We start from the raw sequence: 26,755 nt of genomic DNA, 5'->3' as shown, positions 1-26,755 counted from the left end.
CAAAAACACCAAACCAGAGTAATCTCTAATTAGATAATTACTATGAATACAAAATATATTGTGAGATCAGAATAAACAGGTTCTTAATGTGTTTCAGGGAATGGGGAGACAGCTCATGGAATTTGGTCCTGAGGAATTGGAATTTATGCTGTTATCTGAGATATTATTAGAAGTTAGGTAGGAGAAAAGAGTGAGGAGAGAAGGAAGAACATTCCAGACAGAGGAAATAGTCAGGAAAAGGTCCTTGGTGAGTAAAGAAGCTTATCTAGTTCAAAGAACGAAAAGGTCTGTGTTGCAGGTATGAGTCAGGTAAGGTGAGCAGAGCAGTAGATGTTGAAGAGGTAGGCGTTGGCCAGATCATCCGGAGCCTGGTAGTCCATGCTAACGATCTGAATTCCAGTGAAGGTCTAAGCAGGTATGTGATGTGGTTAGATTCAGCTTTAAAAGGATGAGTGGCCCAGACAATGTGCAAAATGTATTGGAGTTGGAATTTTCTAGTGAAAGACTTAACAAAGGTGTGTTTAAACTCTTGTTTGTATATTGAGTGATTTAATCTTTAAGGATCATGAGAGAGTATATGTGAATGTGCCTACTGGTGGCTGACAATGAGCCTTTAATTTTTTGGAAATAATCTTTTAGTGCCCAAGTATATGTGACAGAATATTGAGCCGGGGGACAGAATTCTAATCATGGTTAATTTGCTTTGTGAGCTTGAGCAAGTAATTTAATCTCTGAGCCTCTTTCTTTATCTGTAAATTGAGCATGTTAGAGAAATGTGTGTTTAACCTAATTGTGTTAATCGCTTAACTCATATGGGCTGAGTCTTGCTGAGTCATTTTCTCAGACTGACTATGTGGGCAAGGCTTAATAAAGGCCAGTTAAACTTAATGATATCTCATACCTCATCTGTAGAAGTCAGGGGAAAGAAAGAGTCGTTGTGTGTATGTTTTATTTACTGTTTTTTAATAAAAGGTGTTTTGCAGAGCAGTTAGCATATCAATTCATGCAGATTCGTTGTTGAGGAGAGAGAATACAGTACACTATAGCTAGGGGACAGGACTACTGAGGCAGCTCCTTCTATTTTAAATTTAAGAATTTCTGATTTGCCTTATGCCTATTATGTCTATCATCTCATATATTTTTAAAAAAATTTGAGCTGCTAATACATTCTTAGTGTCTAATGCAGCCTCTTTTTCCCTCTAAACAGCATTGAGATGCTTTGGAATTTTTTTGCCCCCAAAATTGGCTTTAATAGAAGTGGTTTAAATTTTCTGCAGCAGGACCGTGGTTGAAGCTAGTGGTCCTGTCACCAGTAGCAAGAACCTACCTAGTAGCATCAGTAAAACTGCATCTTTGCCTCTGTAAATAAAAAACATAATCCTAACTGTCCCTGGAACTATTGGATTGCAGTGTTCCAGCATTTACAGATTTATGTTTTTCCATAATTTAAACTTTCTGAGGTATATCTTGAAGATATTAATGTATTAGATAGCAAAAAACTTTAAGTGCTCAGATAGCTTTGTTGGTAACAGTCTTGGTGTGGAGCATTGTACTTCATTGCGTGTTAGTCTTAGATTTCTCTTTACTTTTCATTGCCTGTTACATTGAGCCATAATGGACGTGTAAGCTACAAGTATTCAATGAGAGCTCCTTGATTTTTAATGCTTGGGCCCTTGAACTTGAAGCTACGCATCCTTGGCTTTATCACGGAAGTTGGTTTTCTTGGCTTTAAGTTTCTCTTTTTCTGTGTTTGACTTACTGGCTTTTTCACAGAGTGTAGATGACTTGTTTTTGGCTCTTCTGGGAAGTTCAGAAATTCGAGCTTGCTTCAGAAGGATAGGCTAGAGAGCTCAATAAGATATGGTGGGGAAGACTAGATCAAATCATGAAGTTGTGATTTGAGCAAAACAGTATTAAATCTGGTTTTATCTGTTTGTGTGTTTTACCATTTTAAAAAACATTAAGTTTTCACAGTCAATAGAGTGACTGTACATCTTTTTGAACCTCAAGGATTTATTTTTTCCTTTTTGGAATTAATTTTTTTTTTTTTTTTTGCTGTACTTGGGCCTCTCACTGTTGTGGCCCCTCCCGTTGCGGAGCACAAGCTCCGGACGCGCAGGCTCAGCGGCCATGGCTCACGGGCCCAGCCGCTCCGCGGCATGTGGGATCTTCCCGGACCGGGGCACGAACCCGTGTCCCCTGCATCGGCAGGTGGACTCCCAACCACTGCACCACCAGGGAAGCCCTAATTTTTTATATATATAAATTTATTTATTTTATTTATTTATTTTTGGCTGCGTTGGGTCTTCATTGCTGCACGCGGGCTTTCTCTAGTTGTGGTGAGCGGGGGCTACTCTTTGTTGCAGTGCACAGGCTTCTCATTGCGGTGGCTTCTCTTGTTGCGGAGCATGGGCGCTAGGCTTGTGGGCTTCAGTAGTTGTGGCACACGGGCTTCAGTAGTTGTGGCTCAGGGGCTCTAGAGCGCAGACTCAGTAGTTGTGGCGCACGGGCTTAGTTGCTCTGCAGCATGTGGGATCTTCCCAGACCAGGGCTCGAGCCCATGTCCCCTGCATTGGCAGGTGGATTCTTAATCACTGTGCACCAGGGAAGTCCTCCCTATCTGTTTTTTTTAAAAAAGGAACCAACAAAATACATAATGAAAGCGTCTAACATCGTATGGCATGTAAATTATCAACAGATGTTAGTGTACCTCCATGGTTCTCAAAATTTGGATCTCCACTGACCCCACCTGGGGATCTTTTTTGACAGATAGTCAAAAGTATTTTCATATTAATTCTAAGATGTTATTTGCCATTTTCATCATGGTACAGAAACAATGGTATGTAAAATTGCTGGTCTTAGTGTGAACTAAGACAATGGCACCAAGCTGGCCTAGTTAGTTATTGTATTCTTCACCACCATGGACTCTAACAGGAGAAAACAAAGCTTAATTTCACTTAAAAATGTCCTTGATGAAGCGGAAAGAATTTTCAGTTTTATTAAATCTTGACGCATGAGCACACATCTTTTTTCTGTGACAAAATGGGAAGTAAATGTAAAATACTTCTGCCTCATTCTGTGAGAGTGATGGTTGTCTCAAGGAAAAGCACTTGTGAAATTGTTTAAATTGGCGACCTTTTTTAGGAACTTGATTTATACTTGAAAGAAAACTGGCATCGTATGGTTATTCAAACGAGTATTTGGCAGATACTTTCTCAAATGAATGAAATGATAGTATTTGTTGCCAATGATAAATTCATGCTTTTAAATGAAAATTAGAATTTTGGAAAACTTGGGTCTGCCTCCATGAGCTTGACAGCTTTCCAGTTCTTAGAGATTCTCCTGATGAAGTCCATGGTGATATTAATGAATATGATTTTTTTCATATTGTGTAATGAGATGTGTCAACATTTGGAACTTATGTTCTTAAGCTTAGTGAACTGATGTTTTCCAAAAAATTAATGTTTTATATGTTATAAAATCATGCATGGATAAAAAGATCCACTCAAAGTGTAAAGTAACTGTTGGATTTAATGTAATAGAATATGAAAAATTCATTGACATGGTTTTAGGTTCCACACTGCAACAAATCTTTAAGAAAGTACCACTTGTTGAGTTTGGTAGTGTCGAAGAAGAAGAATATCTAGGGTGATCTGAGAAGGCTCTTAAAATATTCTTCCTTTTTCCAGCTACATATCTGCATGCAACTAGACTTTCTTCATATACTTCATATTCTTCATGCATTTCAATCAGAAGAGCATATTGCAACAGACTGAATGCCGAAGTAGATGTGAAAATTGTGGTCTGTTAAGCTGGACTTTAAAGTTACAGAGCTATAAAATCATGCCACTCTTCTCACAGTTTATTTTTGTTTTGGAGGATATAGTTATTTTTCATAAATATGTTATTTATGGGTTTGTTGTTATTTTAAAATATATTAATAAATATTTTAAAATGTTTCTTAGTTTTAATATCTAATGTGGTAAGTATAAATTGATGTAATCCACATAAACAAAAGCTTGTTGGGCTCCTTAGTAATTTTAGAAGTATAAAGGGTTCCTCAGCACAAAAAGTTTGAGTCCTGGTGGTCTACCTCTTTCATTGCTTCTATGTATGGTCCATCCTAGCTCAGTTTATAATCTAGTAGGATAGACTGACACAAAATGAAAAGTCAGATGGTAGGATAATGTATGAAATAATGGTACTGAGGAAAGTCACTTAAAGGGAATCCATTCAAAACAGTAAAAGAAATTTCCTAACAAGTAATGGAAAACAGACAAAAATGTTGGGAAGTTGTTGAGAAATAAAATTAAAACTTATGACACCTAGTTTGTTTTGTCTTGTATTTGACAAAATTTAGATTATAATTTTGATTCCTCATTACTATTCAGCACTGAGAAAAAGAATCTAACGTTGGAAGTGTTGGCATACTTTATCTCACAAAAGTATATAAATAAAATCCTTGAGTCTTTTGACTTTTATAGTATGAACATAAAAATCCATTAAAAACACGTTTAAACAATATGGAATAACAGGAGATTAAAATAGGGCAGAGAGAGCCAACAAAGAAGCTATTCTAACTATGGAAAATACATTAAATCCATGGCAGTATCTCAAACTGTTTTATTTTGAAGTGATATTACCTCAGTTCGCCCAAAAAAGTAACACAATAACATACTGTTATTATTACAATTTGTTTAAAAAATAAACATACATAACACCTTCAAAAAAAAAAGTTTAAGAGTCTTATTCATTTCTTCAAGGGACTCTCTTAATCCTTTGCTTATATAATTTTTTAAATATAAATTTATTTATTTAATTTATTTATTTTTGCCTGCGATGGATCTTCGTTGCCGCCCATGGGCTTTCTCTAGTTGCAGTGGCGGGGGCCACTCTTCATTGCGGTGCATGGGCTTCTCATCACGGTGGCTTCTCTTGTTGCAGAGCACAGGCTCTAGGCACGTGGGCTTCAGTAGTTGTGGCACATGGACTCAGTAGTTGTGGCGCACGGGCTTAGTTGCTCCGCGGCATGTGGGATCTTCCTGGACCAAGGCTTGAACCCGTGTCGCCTGCATTGGCAGGTGGATTCATTACCACTGCGCCACCAGGGAAGTCCCTGTTCATGTAATTTTAATTTTAGGCCCACTTGTGCTGCCATCCTTATCTATTTCTGTTTATATGTTAACTATCCACTCCTTTGTTTGTCAGTGACTTATTTCTTCCCTATCATTTTTCAGTGCATCTTTTACTGGATTTCCAGTCTCTCTTTATAATTAAGTTTACACTATATTATTAGAACATCTGGTAAGAGACATACCAACGATGTCTATGTGATGGCTGAGGGATAGATGCTAGTAAGTTGTGTATTTATTAGTATTTTCATGGTGTTATAACTTCAGCTTCTTTTTACAGCCTTGTGACTTGGAATCTATCAGTAGATAAGGAAGACTTCCGTGGGCATGCATGGAATCACGCGTTTCAGGAAATGTAAAGAGCAAATGAGGGTACTCCTTTCAGGAAGTTTGGAATTAATGCTTTCTATATTGTTATTACAATTGTTAATTTCTGTTTGATTTAGAAATAGTTAATTTTAACAGTGTATTAGTAGAATGTTTTTAGCAGTCTAGGAACCCTCAAATAGAAAAACAATTCCTTATTCTGTGTTTGCAGTGAAAGAGAACCAAGGTAACCAATTAATGGGAGGTTGATATAAACCAATATGAGTTAGAAATGGCCTTGAACTTCTTAGATTTGTGCCTATCATCATCATTCTGTAGCACAAAGAGTAGAAGAAGAAAGAGCAGTTGATGAAAGTTATGGAATGGAGAGATTAAGAGTTGAGTGACTGAATGAATTGGATTTTTAAACTAATTGCAGAGGCTATAAACTGGAATACTTTCTTTGCTCTGCTCTGTAGTAATCTTTTGGTAGTATAATAGTAGACAACTTTGTACTGGAGACAGAAAACTAGCTTTGGTAACAATAAATTTTTTTAATAGGCAAATGACTTCATATCTTGGCCTTCATTTCCTGTCTGTAATAAAAGTGATACGATCTAACACTTAGGCTAACTAAGGTGCTGGGAACTGTACTAGGGTTTATATGGATTGTCTTTGTGGTTCCTGTATTAGCATGGTCTGAGAGATGGTTTGTGCTGTCCTACATACAGAGAAATAGCAGTGTACCAGCAGGAGTGCCTCTGTGAGAGAATAAAGCAACATTTCTTTAAGAGATTTGGAGGAAAGTGACTTAACTGATATGCAAAATAACTTATACACTACTTTGAGGCTTCAAAGGGGAGCAGTAAAGTGAAAGGCTGTATAGCAGTGGTAGTTTTACATTGATTGGATCTTGAGGACTCTTAAATCTTTCCACCTTTTCTTTGTCATCTGTCACCTCTGGAAACAACATAAGATTGGTCCTATAAAGGAGGGAGAGCCATTGGTCTGATTTCTTGCACAGGCATTCTGTAAGTTACAGATTTTATTTTTCAAGGTAAAAAACGGAAGCGGTGGCATTCATAGTTAAGAGCGTGGACTTTGGAGTCAAACTGACGAGTTAAAAAGCCAGTCTTAGCCATGTGTAAATTAGCCTTGGGTAAATTACTTACCTTCCTTGTGCCTTAGTTTTTCTCATCCACAAAACCCTAAGAGCTACTATGAGGATTAAATGAGTCAATGGGTGTAAAGTGCTTGTGTCTGGCACATAGTAAGCAGTATATAAATGTTAGATAAAACAAAAGTAGTAACAAAAGCCAGGGACCTCTGGGAGGAATAAGACGTTGGGGCCCATATTTGTTGTGAGTGGAAACTGAGCTTAATTTGGAGGTCTTGAAGAGGCATGCCTGGTTCTAAATTTTGAAGCAGATACATGCAGCAACGTGAGAGTACAGGCTTCCTAGACAGTAGAAGAAAAAAGATGCCAAGATGAGATAATTGAAAGTGGAATATTGCTAAGGAATTAGAGAACATTATGCTTAAATTTTATTAGTACATCCCCTTTCCCCACATCAAACATTCTTAACAAGCCATGCCTCCTAAATTCTTAAGTGCCAAAAGTAGAACTATCCTTTATTTTCCAGTAGGGAAAACAGTCCTCATCCCCTCCATTAAGTCATTTATTGCCTGATGCCATTTGAAGATCCTTCCCGTCCACCTCCTCCCGGCTCTCTGTTGGAATCGAAATGGTTTTGTGCTTTGGCTGGCAGTGTCCTGAGTGGATCAGCACAGATTTAACTTGTTTAAGCAGATGTTTTTGTCTCTCTGATAAATAAGCTAGAGAAGAGGGTTGCTTGAAAGGTTTTTTTGTTTTTGTTTCTTAAGACTAAAAAAAGGAGGACTTCCCTGGTGACGCAGTGGTTAAGAATCCGCCTGCCAATGCAGGGGACATGGGTTCGAGCCCTGCTCTGGGAAGATCCCACATGCTGCGGAGCAGCTAAGCCCATGCGCCACAACTACTGAGCCTGTGCGCCTAGAGCCCGTGCTCCGCAACAAGAGGAGCTGCCGCAACAAGAGAAGCTATTGCAACAAGAGAAGCTACCGCAATAAGAAGCCTGAGCACCGCAAGGAAGAGTAGTCCCTGCTCGCCGCAACTAGAGAAAGCTCGCGCGCAACAGCAAAGACCCAATGCAGCCAAAAATAAATCCATTAAAAAAAAAAAAGACTAAAAACGAAAAACATTAAATAAAACCTCATCTGAAATCTAAAGGGGAGGAGGACTTAAAGATTTGGGGAAGTCAAGTGGATTAGCAGGAATTTAAAGTGGCTATGTTTTATCTAATACAGAATAAACAAATGCCATTGCAAAGTATTATTCTGATGTAAAAATTTCGTGGCTAAATAACAAGTTGTCATATTACTTAGAGAGTAATAAGCATTATGCATTAATAAGTTTGAAACAGTTGATCAACAAGTCCTAGATTCTGGAGATTCGGTGGCCTTTAAAGATAGTATATGAACTCATTTTAATGACTTAGAAAACCTTTTAATACTTGAAAAGTTGCAAATATCCATAAAAGGGGAAGGAAGATAGAAAGCAACAAAGGGTTAGAAGGTGAGTGAGCAAGTTCTGGAAAAATTGAGAACAATGTTGCTGATTTGAGATGCTGCTTGGAATACAGTTTGGTCTGGATCAAGGAGGTATCAGGAGAATAAGATAAGGGCAGGCCAAAAAGAAGATAGACAGTTTGACTCACTAACGGCAAAGCGTTAAGACTGGGAGAAGGCTGAAATTGGGTAGCTAGAGTAATGTTCAGAACCAATGTAATAGCTTCATTGAGGGCTTTTTATGTGCCATCCTAGACTTTTTACACATTAATTCTCATGTAATCCTCGCAGCATACTGGTGATAGAAATTTTAATTCCTGTTGTGGATGAGGGAAACAGGTCTAGAGAGGTTAAAGTTTCACCCAGTGCAACACAGCTAGTACCTGGCAGAGTCAGAGGGCATGTTTGTCTGTATCCTCTTAATCACGGTGGTCCATACTGCCTTTCTTAATTCCTAAAGTTAATTCACTGTCAGCCCTAACCTTATATTTGCTTATTGATGTGTAGTGTATAACCTAACAGATCATCAGTATGATTGGAGTAGTTTTGGAGGGATCATGATAGTTATTTGAGGCAGAGTTACTCTTGATGCTGTGGTACCAAATAAGAACATATGAAGATACCGCCATGTTCGAGAGAACACTAGCTTCTGGAAGGTGCCTCCAAAGTTTTGAGTAGTGGAAGTAGCAACAAAAGCAGCTAATGGTGTTTTATCACAGAATCTACTTGCTCAGTTCTTTGACATGAAAAAAGTTTCTCTTTCCTTTTTAGAAAAGTGTCAAAGGAGCATTATAAAAGAAGCTCAGGAATAAAGGAATGGAGGAAGTTCATTAGGGACTCAAGGAGTTAACTACACATGCCAAATTTAAAACTACCTCTGGAAATGTGTGACTCCAATGAAACAAATCTTGTGACTTCTGTGAAACAGAGCAAAGCTTATTACTTTCTACTACACTAATTTTGAATTCAAAATAATTAAGACATAGTAAGTGGGTTGTGTTTTTTACTTTTTCAGAGCATTTGGGTTTTCAGAAATTGTGTGAGATGTACGTGTGAATTGGTTATATTTTTTTCATTTTTACCAAATTTGGTAGGTGGTAAAATGGAAATTCTAAGTAAATATTTAAAATGCCACATGGGTATTACAAATATAGATATTAAAGGAAACTTTAAATTTTCAAATAGGAAAACTTACTCTGGCAGGTCGAGAAAAGGCGTCACAGCTTTTGTGCATAGAGAAACATGTTAATTTTCTGTTTTTGTCGTATTGCTTCTCTTGCTTTTATATTACTGTCTATTAACTGATGTGGAATTTGTCAGATTTCCCAGCTGTCTTTTCCAACTATATTACTTGTGAGAATCCTAATGACTTTATGAATTAGAGGAGTGTCTCTAAAATTAGTGCATAACAAATAAGACTTTCTTCATCCTGACTTACAGATACAGCAGTTCTTGGGCTTTATTATATATTACCGTGTGATGTCAGCTTCTTTGGTTTACTTGGATGAAATTATTTTTTGTTAGAATGACTTTTGTTGGCATTTGTAATGTAATTTTAAGGTAATATAATGTACAGATACTTTAGCTACTTTGGTTTTTAAAAGTCTGTGAATGAGATATAAGAGCAATATGCAGAAATGAAATGTATTTATATACACTGGCAGTGAAACATCCAAAAATGAATTTAAGACAATAATTCCATTTACAGTGACATCAAAAGAAACCAGTATTTAGGAATAAATTTGACAAAAGAACTGCAACACTTGCACACTGAAAACACTGTTGAAAGAGCTTAAAGAAGATCTAAGTAAATGGAAAGATTACCCCACTGCTCATGGACTGGAAGACAATATTAAGATGGCAGTACTACCCAAATTGACCTACACAGCCAGTGCAATTCCTATCAAAATCCTAGCTAGCTTGTTTGCAGAAGTTGACAGGTGGCCCCTAAGAGTCATGTGGAAATAGCCAAAATTACCTTGAAAAGAAGTACAAAGTTGGAAGACACACTACCTGATTTCAAAACTTAAAGCAAAGCTACAGTAATCAAGGCAGTGTGGTACTAGTGTAAAGACAGACATACAGATCCGTGGACTAGAGTGGAGAGTTCAGAAATAAACCCTTAATATTCTGGTCAATTGATTTTTGTTAATTAGATATTAAGTACCCCAAAGTACTGTCCTTTCCAATTCACCCTTCTGTCTCTACCCTCTCAACTTTCTTCCATTACTTAAATCAACAGGTGTTTATTGTGAGCACATAGGACTAGGGTGACTTCTGAGGTGATTTATTCACATACATCTGGCCTGACAGAGCTGGCATGTACTCTAAGGACTTGTATCCTAGAAGAATGCCAGCTTTTAACAGCGGTTAGAGAAGAATGGTGAGTAAGTATGTATATGAAATATATATATTTATAATTCAGTATCAGTGTTGCTCTTGCTGGTGGCTAGATTTGGGATAGTAAAAGAAAATAATTCACCTTTTAATAATTATATAATGAAAAAAGCTAATTACGAAATCGGGTACAAAGTCCAGATGACTTTGGCTTTGTTTCTTCACTCTGTAGTGTCAGACTGCCAGTATATCATCATGAAGATACGTGAGAAATATTATCTGTCACAGGTGGAGAAAGAATAATAGCTGGATTGTTTCTGAACTTCGAATAAACTTAAAAAAAAAGCGTCTCATTTGATTTAAAAAAAAAAACTTCCTTGGCTCAAATACTTTAATTTCACACTTAGCAAGTTTTCAGTAAATAAAAATTGGCCCTAAAACCTGGAAAGAATGATAGTGTAGTGTACCAATACTATAAGTTACAGCCCTCTGGAACAATAGAAGGTGGGGGGACTGGGGCAGAGGCTATGAACTCCCTGAAATTCTACTTAGAAATTTTGTATGTATGCACATTGGTGTGAGGGCATGTGCAAAGGATCCATGATTTTCATTAGGTTCTCAAATGATTTGGAACATATCCCAGGAAAGATTAAGGATTGCTTAAACCTTTAAAAGACAATAAAGCTGTTGAGAACTTTTACTTCTGGACATTACAGAGTAATTTACTGGTACCAGATTAGCCCTCTGGCCATAAATAAGGAGGAACTTGGACAAAACACATACAACAGGCAGGGCAGGACTGCATTCCCTGAGAGAAGGAAAATAAAATTCAGCCCTGCGAATCTCACAGGCTTTCTTTCTGAAACTAGATTCCAGTTAGAATCTAAGTTAATTAGAATCTAAGCAGGGTGAGGCAGTCTTGTTGGGCCAAGGAGGTACAAGTCAGAGAATAGACTTGAGAGGCTGGAATTTGCAGGGGTGATTACCATAGAAGATGGGGTTACACAGACAGTGAAATCCAGAAATCTGCAGAGGAGCTCCTTTGACTCTTTGGCTGGATACTAAGCTGGGTGGAGCTCCATAGGCTGGGCAAAGAACAACTAACTATTAGAGGAAGAACAACTACCAGAGACTTGGTAGAAGTATTGGGACTTAACGTTGGGTTGTGAGGTATTTCTAGTTTTGACCAGCCAGAATGGAGAGACCTTGTGGAATATCAGAACCATTTGGGAGAGTCCCCAGATACGGTACTCCTTAGGAGTAGGGCCAAAGTAACTTTAGAAAAGGGGCTACTCAAGTCCCACCTTAAAACTGTGCTGAAAAATAGGCCTCAAAAGGATTAAGCTGATTCTCAACTAATTTAGCTGCCCACCTGAACAAAACTCAACATGTAAGAAACCCATGGAAGCATTTAAAGGAAGCATGAACGTGAGAGAAATGTAAGATGTAAAAAAGACCTATTAGAACTCCTAGAACTGAAAAACACAATATCTGAAATGAAAAATTCAGCTGATGGGCTTAACAGCAGATTAAAAGAAGAAAAGACACTGCAGAAGAAAAGATCAGTGTAAGGTAATAGAAACTGTGCATAATGAAACACAGGGGGGAAAAGTCTGGGGAAAAAAAGGAGAGAGCCTCAGTGATGTGTGGGACATTATCAAGCAGTCTCATGCATGTGCATTTGGACTCTAGGACGGCAGGTGGGGGTCCTGTGGTTGCAGAAGAAGTATTTGAAGAAATAATGGCTGAAAATTTTCCAAGTAATGACGAGAACTGTAATCCCATAGACTTTATGAACCTAGGTAGGATGAACATAGAGAAAATCACACTGAGACACGTGCTAACCCAGTGGCTAAAAACCAGTTACAAGGAGAAATCTTAGAGAAGCCAGAGGGAAAAAAGACCACATTACATATACAGAGGGACAAAGATAAGAACAGCTGTTGACTTTTTATGAAACAATATGAGCCAACAAATGAGCAAATAACCACACTGAGGAAGAAGAAAAGAATAATCAAAATACCTTTAGAAAACAGTATTTGATTAGCTATTGTAAGACTAAAGGTAAAAAGGACTGTAAACATGCATTTTGGTGATTCTGATTTCTCACAAGGGTGGTATGGGTTAGCAAGTTGGAAACTATATACTAGGAATGAACACATAAGTAAATATATTTTAGATAATGAGAGCCAGGTTTCTACTATTAAAGAGGTTAAGGAAAGGAAGAAGACTAGAAGGAACTCTGTGATGTTGAATTGGAATCAGAATTATCAGTATGAACTCATGGTTTCATATATTATACATGCAGGTGGTTGTGGAAATACAGGTGTGTGTATATGCATGGATTAGTGTACATAAATATATTTTCTCACTCTGTCCTCTGGGAATGCCTAGAAGAAGCAGTGAGCATGCCTAGTGCCCAGATCTTGGACTCTACATTCAGTTTTTCAACAAAAGGAACCAGGACTCTTAAAAAGAACTGACTGCTTCCAGAACTGGGATATATGGGGGCATCTTTGGTGCCAGAAAATGAAGAAGTGCTCAGAAAAGGATGGGATATGTCAAAAGTATGTAAGAACCGGGCTTCCCTGGTGGTTATGTGGTTAAGAATCTGCCTGCCAATGCAGGGGACACAGGTTCGAGCCCTGGTCTGGGACGATCCCACATGCAGCGGAGCAGCTAAGCCTGTGCGCCACAGCTACTGAGCCTGTGCTCTAGAGCCCATGCGCCACAACTATTGAGCCTGCGCTCTAGAGCCCTTGAGCCAGAACTATTGAGCCCGTGGGCCACAACTACTGAAGTCCACGTGCCTAGAGCCGTGCTCCACAACAAGAGAAGCCACCGCAATGAGAAGCCCGCAAACCGCAATGAGGAGTAGCCCCCACTCGCTGCAACTAGAGAAAGCCTGCGTGCAGCAACGAAGACCCAACACAGCCAAAAATTAATTAATTAATTAAAAAAAAGTATGTAAGAACCAACCTGAAAGAGCTTCTAATGTCCAAAGCTGTAATGAAATAATTATAATATTGCATTACTACCAATAGAATAAAATAGCCATTAGTCCATATTGGTATGTATAAAACAAACAGATAGGTTGGTGGGTAGAAGGGACAAATCATAAATGAAGAATTCCAATTAATAAGTGTAAAACCGTGACTGAAACAAAATCACCGTTACGCAAATACTGCAGTAATAGTTGTCACGGGCAGTCCAGTGATGGAAGGTAAAACCACTGGGTGGAGGTACGATGAGAAACGTTTGCATAGTCTCAAGGTATTTTCTCTTAGAAATTATTGATTACAAAGGGAAAAACAGCAAATTTACAGCGGAGAGAAGCTCTGTAGATACCACCTTAACTAAGTTATTAAGGTTAATATCATAGAAAGAAGACATCCACAATATATACTTGGTATAATGAACCAAGAAAGGCAAAACATTACATCTGTGGTGTTTTGTGGTATTCTTATCAAAAAATGCAAAATCTTACTCAAATTATGAGAAGGCAGCAGACAAACCCAAATTGAGGGAGAATTCTACAAAATACCTGACCAGTATTCTTCGAAAGTATCAAGGTCATGAAAGACAAGAAAAGACTGAGTAACTGTCACAGATTGGAGGAGACTAGAGACGTATGACAGCTAAATACAAGTGGGAATCTGGATTGGATTCTGGAATACAGTGACATTAGTAAAAAAACAAAAAACAAAAACTGGTGGATTAGTTCTGTAGTTTGCATTGTACCAGTGTTACTTTCTTATTTCTGATAAATGTACTATGGTTATGTAAGTGTTAACATTAGGAGAAGCTTAGATGAAAGGTATATGTGAACTCTGAGCTATTTTTTGCAACTTTTTTGTAAAATAATTTCAAAATAAAAAATTTCTTAAATCTACAGTTCTCCCCACATTGGGGAGTTGGAGAAAGAAACAATGCAAGCCAGAAGACAGTGAAATTACATATTGAAAGTTCTGAAAGGAAAAAACTTATCAAGTTAGAATTTAATCCTAACAAAATCTTTCAAAAATGAAGTCAAAATAAAGACATTTTCCATACAAAAGCTGAGAGAATTTCTTGCCGGCAGTCTTGCACTATTACAAATGTTAAAGGAAGTTTTTCAGGCTGAAGAAAATCATGCCAGATGGAAACTCAGATCTGCACAAAGGACTGAAGAGATTAAGAAATGGTAAATATGTGGGGAAATATAAAACACTTTTTTCTCATTTTAGTTTATTTCAAAGACAATTGACTATTTAAAGCAAAGATTTCTATGTTTTATAGGATTCATAATATTTAGAAAACGTAGAAGTGTAACATGTAGAAGAAAAAAGATTTTTTAAATAGCCCAGTAATAGGAGAAAATGGAAGTATACTGCTATAAGTGTCTTATATTAATACCAGAAGTGGTATAATATTGTTTGAAGGTAGACTGTCCTAAGTTAAAAATGTATATTATAAATGCTAGTGCAACCACTTAAAAAAAATTAGGGATATCTAATAAGCTATTAATCATAAAAAAGCTCAAATTACTATTAATATTTGACAAAATAGATTTCAGAGTGAGGGATAAATACAGACTTTACAGTAATACAGACTTTCCAGAACAATAAAGTTGTCAATTTATCATATTTATATACCTAATAGTTTCAAAATACCTGAAGCAAAACCTGACAGAATTGGAAGGAGAAATAGACAATGTACAATTACATAGCTGGATGTTTCAACATTCCTCTTTAGTAATTGATTAAGTAGACATATATTAAAGAAATTGAGGGACTTACCTGGCGGTCCAGTGGTTAAGACTCAGCGCTTTCACTGCAGGGGACACGGGTTTGATCTCTGGTCCAGGAACTAAGAACCCACATACTGTGCAGTGTGGCCAAAAAGTTAAAAAAAAATTAAAATAGTAAAGAAATAAAAAGAAACTGAATCTTAGTTTAAAATTCTCTGAAAGAAGCCTCAAGGCCCAGGTGGCTTCACTGGTGCATTTTTTTTTTTTTTTTTTTGGCGGTACGTGGGCCTCTCACTGTTGTGGCCTCTCCCGTTGCGGAGCACAGGCTCCGGACGCGCAGGCTCAGCGGCCATGGCTCACGGGCCCAGCCGCTCCACGGCATGTGGGATCTTCCCGAACCGGGGCACGAACCCGTGTCCCCTGCATCGGCAGGCAGACTCTCAACCACTGTGCCACCACTGATGCATTTTATCTAATGTTTAAGGGAGAAAATACCAATCTTAAACTACTTCAATAAATATAGGAGGAGGGCACACTTCCAAATCATTTATGGGACCAGCTTTATCTTGGATACTAAAACCATATAAAGATAAGACCTATTCCAAATGATCATTGACATGTCTTTCATGAACATGTATATAAGAACTCTTATCTAACTTGCAAATCAGTTCCAGGAACTTATAAAATGAATAATATGTCACAACCAAGTGAGATTTATTTCAGGAATCCAATGTTGACTTCACATTCAAAATCAATTTTAATTATCCACCTTACTGGAATAAAGAAGAAAAATCATGAACATCTTTAATACGTATAGAAAACCCTTTGACAAAATGCAACCTCATTTTGCATCATGATACCTCACCAAACTAGGAACAGGACATTTCCTCAACCAACTAAATGATGTACAGTTAACACAATACTTTAATGGTGAAACTTTCAGTCTAAGCTTTCTCTTTTGAGGATCAAGTACAAAACAACAATGTATTAGAGGTCCTAACTAGTACAATAAGGCAAGGGAAAGAAGCAAGTCATAGAGGTTGAAAAGGAAGATGATATGGAAGTGCCTTTATACAGACTACCTGATTATATACATTGAAATTCTAAGCCACCATCACCCCCCCCAAAAAAAAAAGAGCAACTGTAATTAATAAGTGAATGTAGCAAGGTTGCAGGATACAAGGTCAATACAAAAATAAATTGTATTCTATATTTAGCAAAAAAAAAAAAACAATTGGAAAATAAAACTTGAAATTACCATTTACGGTATTATCCACAAAATGAAGTAGGGATAAATTTAACAAAATATGTGCAAGACCTAGGCACTGAAAACTACAAAATACTGTTGAGAGAACTTAAAGAAGACCCAAATAAACAGAGATCATGTTCATGTTCATGGATGATGAACCATGTTCATCTACCATGTTCATGGATCAGAAGACTCGTTATCACTGTACCCAAACTCCTACTTATCTTTCCTGAACATGCCAAGCATATTTCTACCTCAGACCCTACGCACTTATTGTTTCCTCTGCCTGAAACACTCTCCTCACGTATTTTATTTTTTTTTGTCTTCTCTCCCTGGAATGTAAATCCCGTCAACAGAGGATTTTGTCTGCTTCATTTAGTGTCAAGTATATAGTAAGTGTGGTTTATTCTTCTGTAACACACATTACTATAATGTGAAATAGCTTGTAGATAATACATATATAGACATATATATTACATTGCACTAGAAATGCTTGTGTTATCTCTTTATTACATCTTAGGATGTAGTTGGAAGAGTTGAAGTTAGCTTTGGTTTTGTCAGTAATTTCTCAGTTCCCAGGAACTTATCCTGTCTCATACATTTCAAAAATTAAAATCAGTAGTTAATGGCATGCAGCAAAAGAAAAAAACAGATCATTTAATTGGACTTCATCAAAATTAAAAACTTTGATGCATCAAAGGTAATTAAGAAAGTGAAGACAGCCTATAGAATGGAGGAAATATTTGCAAACCATATTTGTGATATGACTCTGTTTTCCAGAAGATATAAAGAACTCTTACAACTCAACAACAAAAAGATAACTTGATTTAAAAATGGGCAAAGGGGGCTTCCCTGGTGGCGCAGTGGTTGAGAGTCCACCTGCCAATGCAGGGGACACGGGTTTGTGCCCCGGTCTGGGAAGATCCCACATGCCGCGAAGCGGCTGGGCCCGTGGGCCATGGCTGCTGAGCCTGCGCGTCCGGAGCCTGTGCTCCACAATGGGAGAGGCCACAACAATGAGAGGCCCGCATACCGCAAAAAAAAAAAAAAAAAAAAAAAAAAAAAAAAAGGGCAAAGGACTTGAATAGACATTTCTCCAGAGAAGATATACAAATGGTCAACAAGCACATGAACTGATGTTTAGTATCAGTAGTCATTAGGGAAATGCGAATCAAAACTACAGTGAGGCACCACTTCATATGCACCCCCTAGAATGACTTATAAAAAGGAAAATAATAAGCATTGGTTAGGATGTGTAGAAAAATTGAACCCTCATACATTGCTAGTGGAAATGTAAATGGTGCAGCTGCTGTGGAAAACAGTGGTTCCTCAAAAAGTTAAACAAAATTACCATATGACCCAGCAATTCCACTTCTTGTATATACCCCAAAGAATTAAAAACAGGTACTCATATAAACACATATACATGCATATTCATAGCAACACTTTACCAAGGCCAAAAGGTGAAAACAGCCGAAATGTCCGTCAACAGATGAGTGGATAAGCAGATAATGGTGTATATACATATGATGGAATATTATTCAGTCATAAAATGGAATGAGGTACTGACCGATACATGCTACAACGTGGATGGACCTTGAAAACATTATGCTAGGTGAAAGAAGCCAGACACAAAAGGTCACATGTTACATGCTTTCATTTATATGAAATATCCAAAATAGGTAAATCTATAGAGACAGAATGCAGACTGGTGGTTTCCAGGGGAGTGGTGGGAGGGGAAATGGAAAGCCACTGACTAATGGGTATGGAGTTTCCTTTTGAGATGATGAAAATGTTTCGGAACTGGATAGAGGTGCTGGTTGTACAATATTGCGAATATACTGAATTGTTCACTTTAAAATGGTAAATTTTATGTGAATTTTACCTCAGTAGAAAATAGGCTAAGAGCTTGTATGGTCTGCAATCAAACAGACATGAAATTGAGTCCTGGTTTTTGCCGCCTATTAATTCTGTGACCTTAAGTAAATTACTGTATATTTTGTCTTCTATAAAATAGGCATATTAGGGGAATTCCCTGGCGATCCAGTGGTTAGGCCTTGGCACTCTCATTGCCGGGGCCTGGGTGTGATCCTTGATCTGACTAAGATCCTGCAAGCTGTGTGGCACGGCCAAAGTAAAATAAAATAGGCATATTAGTACTTTCTCAGAGGATTTTTGTTAATATTAAATGAGATAGTATATGTGAAATGCTTACAATATTTAATTATCCAGTGAATATTAGTGTTAATTGATTTTTCTTTTGCTGCTGCTATTGGTTTTTATTTCACTCATCATTTGTAGAATAGAAATAATAGTATGGACTAGGATTGTTCTGATGACTTAATGAGTTATCTATGCAAAGGGCTTAAAACAGTACCTGGCACATTGTAAATTCTCAAAGTGTTTACTAAGCTATTACTATTAAATGAAAGGATCTTTAGAGGGAACTTTTTTGCATTCTCCATTTTCACATCCATATGGAGATGTCCATTATGGAAAATGGCCTTTTCAAAATTTGTGCTGTTAATGACAGAGCTAGGACTAGGTCTTTTAAATTTCAGACTAAGCTACATTCAAAGGATTGTAGGTATGCGATTCCTATTTCCTCTCCTGGTGTGGTGAAAACACTTGATTTTCACCTGTTAAAAACCACAGATATAGATCATTTAGCTATACGTTGTTGAACTTCGGTTATCTGGAGTTTATTATATAGGTTGTTTCTGCCTGCATTAATTACTATTGATGTGTCATCAGAAGCCAAGTTTTGGAAAACTGATATTTATAATGACTAGAAGTTGCAGTTACTTTTCTTGCCACTGGATGGTGCAACATCATTAAGGCAAATGTTTTGCCTGATATTGTTTCTCACTTTCCTGAGCAACTGAAAATTGATAAACAAATTAGACTGTGGTAAATTGAAATACTTGTTTGAACTGGGTCCCAGGAATCTGTAAAAAGTGGGGATTTCCTCTAGTATATTTTTACGTAAGCAAAAGCTGGAAAAGAATCGCTGGTTGGATCAAACCCTATGATTTTGCTCTAGTCTGTGGTAATTTAACAAATGATAGTGTTGCAGGAGAATCTGATTCTTCCTGGCAGAATCTTAAAGGGTGATAGGTTTTCCTAGCTTCTCTTGGCAGCTGAGTTATTGATTTTGCCCTAATCTTTAACTTGTATCAAAAAGTTTTCTAGGGCTTCCCTGATGGCGCAGTGGTTGAGAGTCCACCTGCCGATGCAGGGGACACGGGTTCATGCCCCGGTGCGGGAAGATCCCACATGCCGCGGAGCGGCTGGGCCCGTGAGCCATGGCCGCTGAGCCTGCACGTATGGAGCCTGTGCTCCGCAACGGGTATTAAAAAAAAACAAAAAACAACTTTTCTACTCTATCTTAAATATAGGTTTTTCCAACCTATGTTTGAGGGTGTGGAAAGTGCGTGCTGGAGTGACTAAGGTATTTACTTGGGAAAAGTGCACAGTTGTAAAAGTTGTTTTTGAGAGTGACTATAGAAAAAAGGCTGGAAGGAATGAGACTGTAGGGGTGGCTTGGGGCCATGCTAGAAGTTAGGTGATCAAGTCGGAGTGTTTGTGTAGTGGAGAGAACATTTGTAAACATACCTCCTCCTCTATTAACCTAATTTTTGTTTCTATTAATGTAATAGCTACAGAGTTTTAGAAGTTAGTACTTTAAGGCCTATGACAACAGCAGCAGCAACAATAAATCCTTGCCCCATGCTCACTTGTGTGTTACCTTTCCCAAACATTTTTTGGCCTTTACTTCTGATATTCAACCCCATATTCCCTAGTCATATGTATTTAACTTTTAAAAAGACTAATTTGAGAAATTTCCTCTTGTTGTTACGGAAGATGAGAATTGGAATACCCTTAATACCATGAGGCATTCTTGGTTCCTCTCCCTTCATCTTCTCAAATAGTTATAACACGTTTTGTTAACTGCTAAACCAAGTAGTGTACTATAATTGCATTTCCTTTCTTGGACAGTTTTCTGTTTTTACTGAGTTTACAGTCCCTTCATTGTTACATATGCTTAGATTTCAAGGCACTATTCATACTTTATCCCAAACTCTACAACAGAATTGCCAGACCTTCTGAACTCTTCTTTTCATTTAAATTCCGTTAATACCATTTCATCCCCTCCTTCTCTTAGGAGGCATACCTCTTGGCACTTTCTCTGCATTTTATTCTGTCCTGTTGTTTTCTTTCCTCATTCTCTCCTGAACTGGTTGCTTCTCTAGGCCAGTTTGAACTGCCCTTTACATCACTCTTTTTTGGGGGGTGGAGGAGTGTGCTGCATGGCTTGCGGGATCTTAGTTTCCCGACCAGGGATTGAACCTAGGCTATGGCAGTGAAACCACCAAGTCCTAACCACTGGACCACCAGGGAATTCCCTATATCACTCTCTTTGCTGGATTCTTTTTCTTCCTATTCTTGGTAAAGCAGTCTCTCCTAGTAGCTGTCTTAGAAAAGATGCACGAGAGCTAAATATTTTGAGATCTTTCATCTTTAGAAATGCCTTTTTTTTACTCTTATTTGATTTTGGCTGGATATAGGTTGGGAATACTTTTTTTTTTAATTAATTTATTTTTGGCTGCATTGGGTCTTCGTTGCTGCGTGCAGGCTTTCTCTAGTTGCAGTGAGCAGGGGCTACTCTTTGTTGCAGTTCACGGGCTTCTCATTGCAGTGGCTTCTCTCGTTGTGGAGCACTGGCTCTAGGCGTGCGGGCTCAGTAGTTGTGGCGCACGGGCTTAGTTGCTCCATGGCATGTGGGGTCTTCCCGGACCAGGGCTCGAACCCATGTCCCCTGCGTTGGCAGGCGGATTCTTAACCACTGCGCCACCAGGGAAGCCCGAGAATCCTTTTTTTTTTTTTTTTCTTTTTTGCAGTACGTGGGCCTCTCACTATTGTGGCCTCTCCTGTCGCGGAGCACAGGCTCCGGACGCGCAGGCTCCATGGCCATGGCTCACGGGCCTAGCCGCTCCGCGGCATGTGGGATCTTCCCGGACTAGGGCACGAACCCGTGTCCCCTGCATCGGCAGGCGGACTCTCAACCACTGTGCCACCAGGGAAGCCCCCGAGAATACCTTTTATTTACCTTTTTGTATCCTGGATTCTAGTGTTGCCGTTGAGTAGTTCAGAGTTGTTATTCTTGATTGTTTAATATGGCCTGGTTTGTTTCTCTGCAAGCTTTTATAATATTATCTTTATTCCTGAAATTTATCTTCAGCCCTGAAATTTCGTGATGATATAATTCGGTATAGATCTTATTTTATTCATTATGCTAGGCACTAGGTGAGTCTTTCAGTCTAAAATAGATTCCTTTGATTCTGTTAAGTTTTCTTGCATAATTTTTAGATTACTATTTTCTGTGTGTCATTTTCTCTGTTCTTTCTTGAACTTATGAGTTAGATGTCAGATCTCCTGGTATGATCTTTTGACTTATCATATCTCACATACATTCCATTCTTTGTCATTTTGTTGTATTTTTTGAGAGATCTTAATTTTCCCTTACAGCCTTTCTGTTGAGTATATTATTTCTGCCTTTTTAATTTCCAGGAGTTTTCCAGTTCAGATTACTGTTTCTTCCCCCCACCCCCCCCATCTTGTTCTGAGAAGATAAAAAGAACTATATCTTTTCCTCTGTATTGCCCCTGTTTCCTCCAGGTTTCCTTTTTTGTTTGTTTTTGCTTTTTTATTTTGATATCTCGTTGGAACTTTGTCCTTCATGCTTTTGCCTGAAACTCTAAAAAGCTGACTGGAAGCTAAGCAGGCAAGTGTGGAGCTTGTCAAGTGGTGAGTTTCACCCTAAAGGTGAAGCATCTGTGTCTTTTCTCAGGGACCCTTTTATTTTCTCTAGAAAATGTCATTTATCTGTTTATTCAACAGTGATTTCTTGAATGCCTGCTTATATGTCAGGCATAGCTCTAGGTGCTGGGAATTTAATAGAATTGAACAGATAAAAATCCCTACCCTTGTTGGATCTTATATTTGGCAAAGGGAGGCAGAAAAAGAAAAAGAAAAAGTAAATATATACAGTATATTTAAGGAATGTTAAAGATTAAAAAGTAAGGAATAGGGTTAAGGGAGTATTAACAGATAATGGACATGGGGTAAGGGACATGAGGAAAAGTTGCAGCTTAGGATATGTTAGCTAGGGGAAGGAGCTCTGATGGAGAAGAAAGTATTCCAGGATGGGAGAACAGTATATACAGAGACCTTGAGGTGGGAATCTGCCTGACCTGTGTGTGGAACAACTTGTGGAAGCCAGTACCGTTAGCGAGATCAGAGTAAGATGATATAGAAGATGCTGGGGCTCCCCTGGTTGTCCAGTGGGTAAGACTCCATGCTCCCAATGCAGGGAGCCCAGGTTTGATCCCTGGTCGGGTAACTAGATCTTGCATGCATGCCGCCTGCCACAACTGAGGAGCCCACATGCTGCAACTAAAGATCTCGCATGCCTCAGTGAAGGCCCAGTGCAGCCAAAATTTTAAAAATAAATAAATAAGTAAATTTTTTTTTAAAAAGATGATATAGAAAATGCTGAGGTCAGAGTGAACAGGGGGGAGGTGGGCAGAATGTGTAAGACCTTATGGACTATTTTAGGGACTTTTGCTTTTAGTCTTTGTGAAAGATGAGATTTGGAGATAGCCAGTAAGCAGTTGGGTATCTTAAGTTTGGAGTTAAGGGGAGCAGTCTGGGCTATGCTATAAAATTTGAGAGTTGCCAGTGTGTACATGGAATTTAAAGCCATAAAATCAGGGAAAAGACGTTCACTCCAATTTTTAGAAAAGTTAGGTGAGGAGAAACCAGTAATGAAGATTGATGAGTGGCCGGAGAGGTAGGAACACTAGCAGAGTTTTTGTGCAGAAAAGAATGAAGAACTGCTTCAACTGCTGCTAATTATTTTGAGGACAGACAACATGAGATGGAGAGGGAAAATCATGGAGTCTAGGATGAGGTTTCTGTCTTGAACAGTTAGGTGGATGCCTTAAAACAGTCTAAATTCTTGGAAGTTTTCCAGTGTTACCTGGTTTCCATCACAAAGGGTTTAGAGCTTTCAGACTGTCCTAATTTCACTTCTATTCAGGAAAGTTTTCTGAAATAGTATTGGTTGTCAGGTTTGTCATTAAGATTAATTAACAAATTCTATGCCTAACTGGGATTGTTCAGTCCTGTTCAGAGTTGTTCTTGACAACCAGATCATTTTAGGACGATTTTCTCAGTAATTCCTAGAGAAACAAAAATATGGGCTGTAGACATAGTCTGAGGTTTGTAAGTGTCAGACAAATGGCCCTCTTTTTTTATTTTAATTGGGTATGGGAAACAAACTGAAAGGGCCAAATTGAAGATTTTAGTTAGTTAAAGAGCAGACAGATCCTGGGGAACCTATAATACTTCTGCTTCATGTACTGTGACACACTGTGTTACTAGATGCATAAACATCTAGTACTTTTACACTTTCTAAATTCATTGACCTGTTCATCATTATAAAACGACCCTCTTTATCCCTGGTAGTATTCTTTTCTGGAAGCTAGTGAAGGGTATGTTTTTTGCTAATAGGAAACATCTTTTTATTCTTTTGCATTAAAATATTAGATATTAAAAAATATTTTTTTAATTTCCTAATTGTAAAATCTCTGTATATAACTATTTCTTCTACTGTCTTGGATCTTATATCACACAGGTTTACAGTTGGACACTTTTGCTCAGAATTGCATACATAGTAAATTTCCAGAACCAAACAAACAAATTTTGAAAGTGTGTTTTTACACCAATTAATTTTAGTATAGCCATGTTCAGAGCCATAGATACAATTTACCTTTTTTTTTCTATGTTGTAGGAATAGACTTTAAGATCAAAACAGTTGAATTGCAAGGGAAGAAGATCAAGCTACAGATATGGTAAGTAATGCTAATTTATTCACTTTATGTAGTAGAATGTTAACTTCCTGAAGGTTAGGCAGTGAAATCCTTCCTTGTCAACTGTTTAAATTCTAGGAAACTTCCCATTCTAAGCCAGTAGTCAGGTGACCTTCTTTCAGTGATGTAAAAAAAAATTGTTGCCATGGACTTCGGAGTCCGTGAGATCTGGCTTGAGTGTTTTACCTTTTCTACTTACAGTATGAACTTGGGTAAGTTACATATCACTGTGAGGCCTTTATATCTTCATATGTAAAATGGAGATAATATCACCTATCTCAAAAGATTGTTATAAGGATTACATGAAATAATCTAGGTAATGCCTTTAGCACAATACTTTGCTCAGAAACACTATAAAAAAATTAATATAATCTTTTTGTTGTTTGGAGAGTCTTTAAGCTAAAAATGTACTTAATGTGTTTATAACTTTTTATAGGCATTATTATTTTCATTAGTTTGTATAGGATTTGCCCCGTAGAAGCACAATAAAATTCTTTAAATTTGTATTCAGGTATGAATCGTAGACTTTAAAATTATAATAGCAGCATTTTTCAGTGAATATTAAGTGATCACAATGACCCTGTGAGAGATATATTATTCCTTTTTTAAAAAAATTTTCCTCAACAGCCTTATTGAGGTATAACTGGCACACGATAAACTACACATATTTAAAGTATACAGATTGGTAAGCTTTGACATATATATAAATCTGTGAAACCATCACCACAGTCAAGATAATGAACATATTCATCACCTCAGAAGTTTCCTTAAGCCTCTTTGTAATCTTGCCTTCCTATCCCCAGTCCCCAGGCAACCACCTTTCTGCTTTCTGTCACTATAGACCTGTTTCCATTTTCTAGTACTGTATACAAATGCAGTCATGTAATGTGTTATTTTTCTTTGTCTTTTTTGAGGGGAGGGGTCTGGCTTCTTTACTCAGCGTAGTTATTTTGAAAACTATCAATGATTTTATGTGTATCAATAAGTTCATTACTTTTTATTGCTAAGTAGTTTTCCATTGTTAAGATAAATCACAACTTGTTTATTCACCGTAAAGCTGCTACAGATCTTTGTATAGGCAAATGCTTTCTTTTCTCTTGGGTTATTCCTATTTTATAGATAATGAAATGGAGGCATTTTGAAATAATTTAACCAAGGTCATACAGCACGTAAATAGCAGAGCTGGGATGCATTACATGCTCAGAATGTAGGGTTGAGAGTGACATTCTTAATTGCTATACTGCCTCCTATAAATAGTAGTTTGTCAATTGATTTTGCTGCTCTTTTCAGTAACTATCGTTTTTCTTTCTTCATTGCCAGTCAACAGTTGTGTTAAATATGAATTCATGTTAATCTTTGGTTTTACTGTAATTGGACATATCGTAGAGTGGTTATGAGGATTAGTGATACATGTAAGGCACTTAGAGCAGTCTCCAGTGCATAATTAATGTTCAAGAAATCGTAGGTATTATTATTTGGGGATCTCCCATGTTGAGGCTAGAACCCTAAGAATGGTAACATTTTTGAGCAGAGGAACAAGTTAGCAAAGGAAGTTGCAAACCCATAGTTGGAGAGTTAGAAAGGAGAATTAGGAGAGAACAATGTCCCAGAATCCAAAAGACAGTTTCAAAAAGTTAGGTATAATTAGAAGTCCAGTATGTCTAACCAGAATGTCTTCATTACCTGACCATGTAATTAGAAGTACAATCTTTATAACATCTTTAAAATTTAATACAAATTTAAATAAAATCTAGACATTTTAAAGCATTTCCTAAATTTAATGATTCTCTTTGAAGCACAACCCACTTGATGATCATTGATTTTTTCTTTTCTTTAACTGGGAAATAACCCAGCAAATGAAAAATGCCTCATATTCTATTTCATTATAATTAAAGTGATCTCAAGGGAAAGGATGTCAATTACTTATTCTGAATTTCAACCAGCCCCTCACGTCTTATTCCGACCTTGTCCCTACATAACATTTGTGTTTCAAGCGCCCTCCTAGGCCTTGCCAGACTGATTGGCTCTCTTCTTAATTGTATCCCTTCTGTATAGGGGATACAATTATTATTTAAGCCAATAATTCTCAAACTTTTTTGACAGTAGGTAAGATACATTTTACATTGTGACTCTGTGACTCAGTATACATGTGTGTGTGTGTGTATAACAGAAACAGGAGCATACAAAACAATATTTTTAAGACATATTTTTCTTTATACAGTATATAAAACCTTTGCCCTACTGAATATGTCCTGTTCCTCCTCCTACACTCTGTCCTCCACAGACTCTCCCTTCTGTTTCTTGACCTGTGGCTCTAAACATTTTTCCCTCCTCTTACCATTTTAGTTTCTGTAGCTTTCAGAAGTAAAGAGTAACACGTAATGCTTGTTTTTAAAAAGAGAGCCTTCCTCAGAAGGTGCTCTTTTGAAATAAGAAGTCCTCCAGTGTAGCCTTCAAGATT

The 26,755-nt window shown here is 37.6% G+C and overlaps 1 protein-coding gene across 1 annotated transcript in view; it reads left to right on the top strand.

Moving 5' to 3' along the window:
* The window catches only part of RAB10 (RAB10, member RAS oncogene family), a 72,079-nt gene that overhangs the window by 23,135 nt on the left and 22,189 nt on the right, over positions 1–26,755 (top strand). Inside the window, exon 2 of the mRNA XM_004320451.4 lies at positions 24,216–24,276. Within this exon, the coding sequence (XP_004320499.1) occupies positions 24,216–24,276 (61 nt within the window). The remainder of the gene's footprint in view (positions 1–24,215; positions 24,277–26,755) is intronic.

This window comes from Tursiops truncatus, chromosome 14, assembly GCF_011762595.2.
Source record: "Tursiops truncatus isolate mTurTru1 chromosome 14, mTurTru1.mat.Y, whole genome shotgun sequence".
Classification (NCBI taxonomy): domain Eukaryota; kingdom Metazoa; phylum Chordata; class Mammalia; order Artiodactyla; family Delphinidae; genus Tursiops; species Tursiops truncatus.
This window is presented reverse-complemented; position numbering and strand designations above follow the sequence as displayed.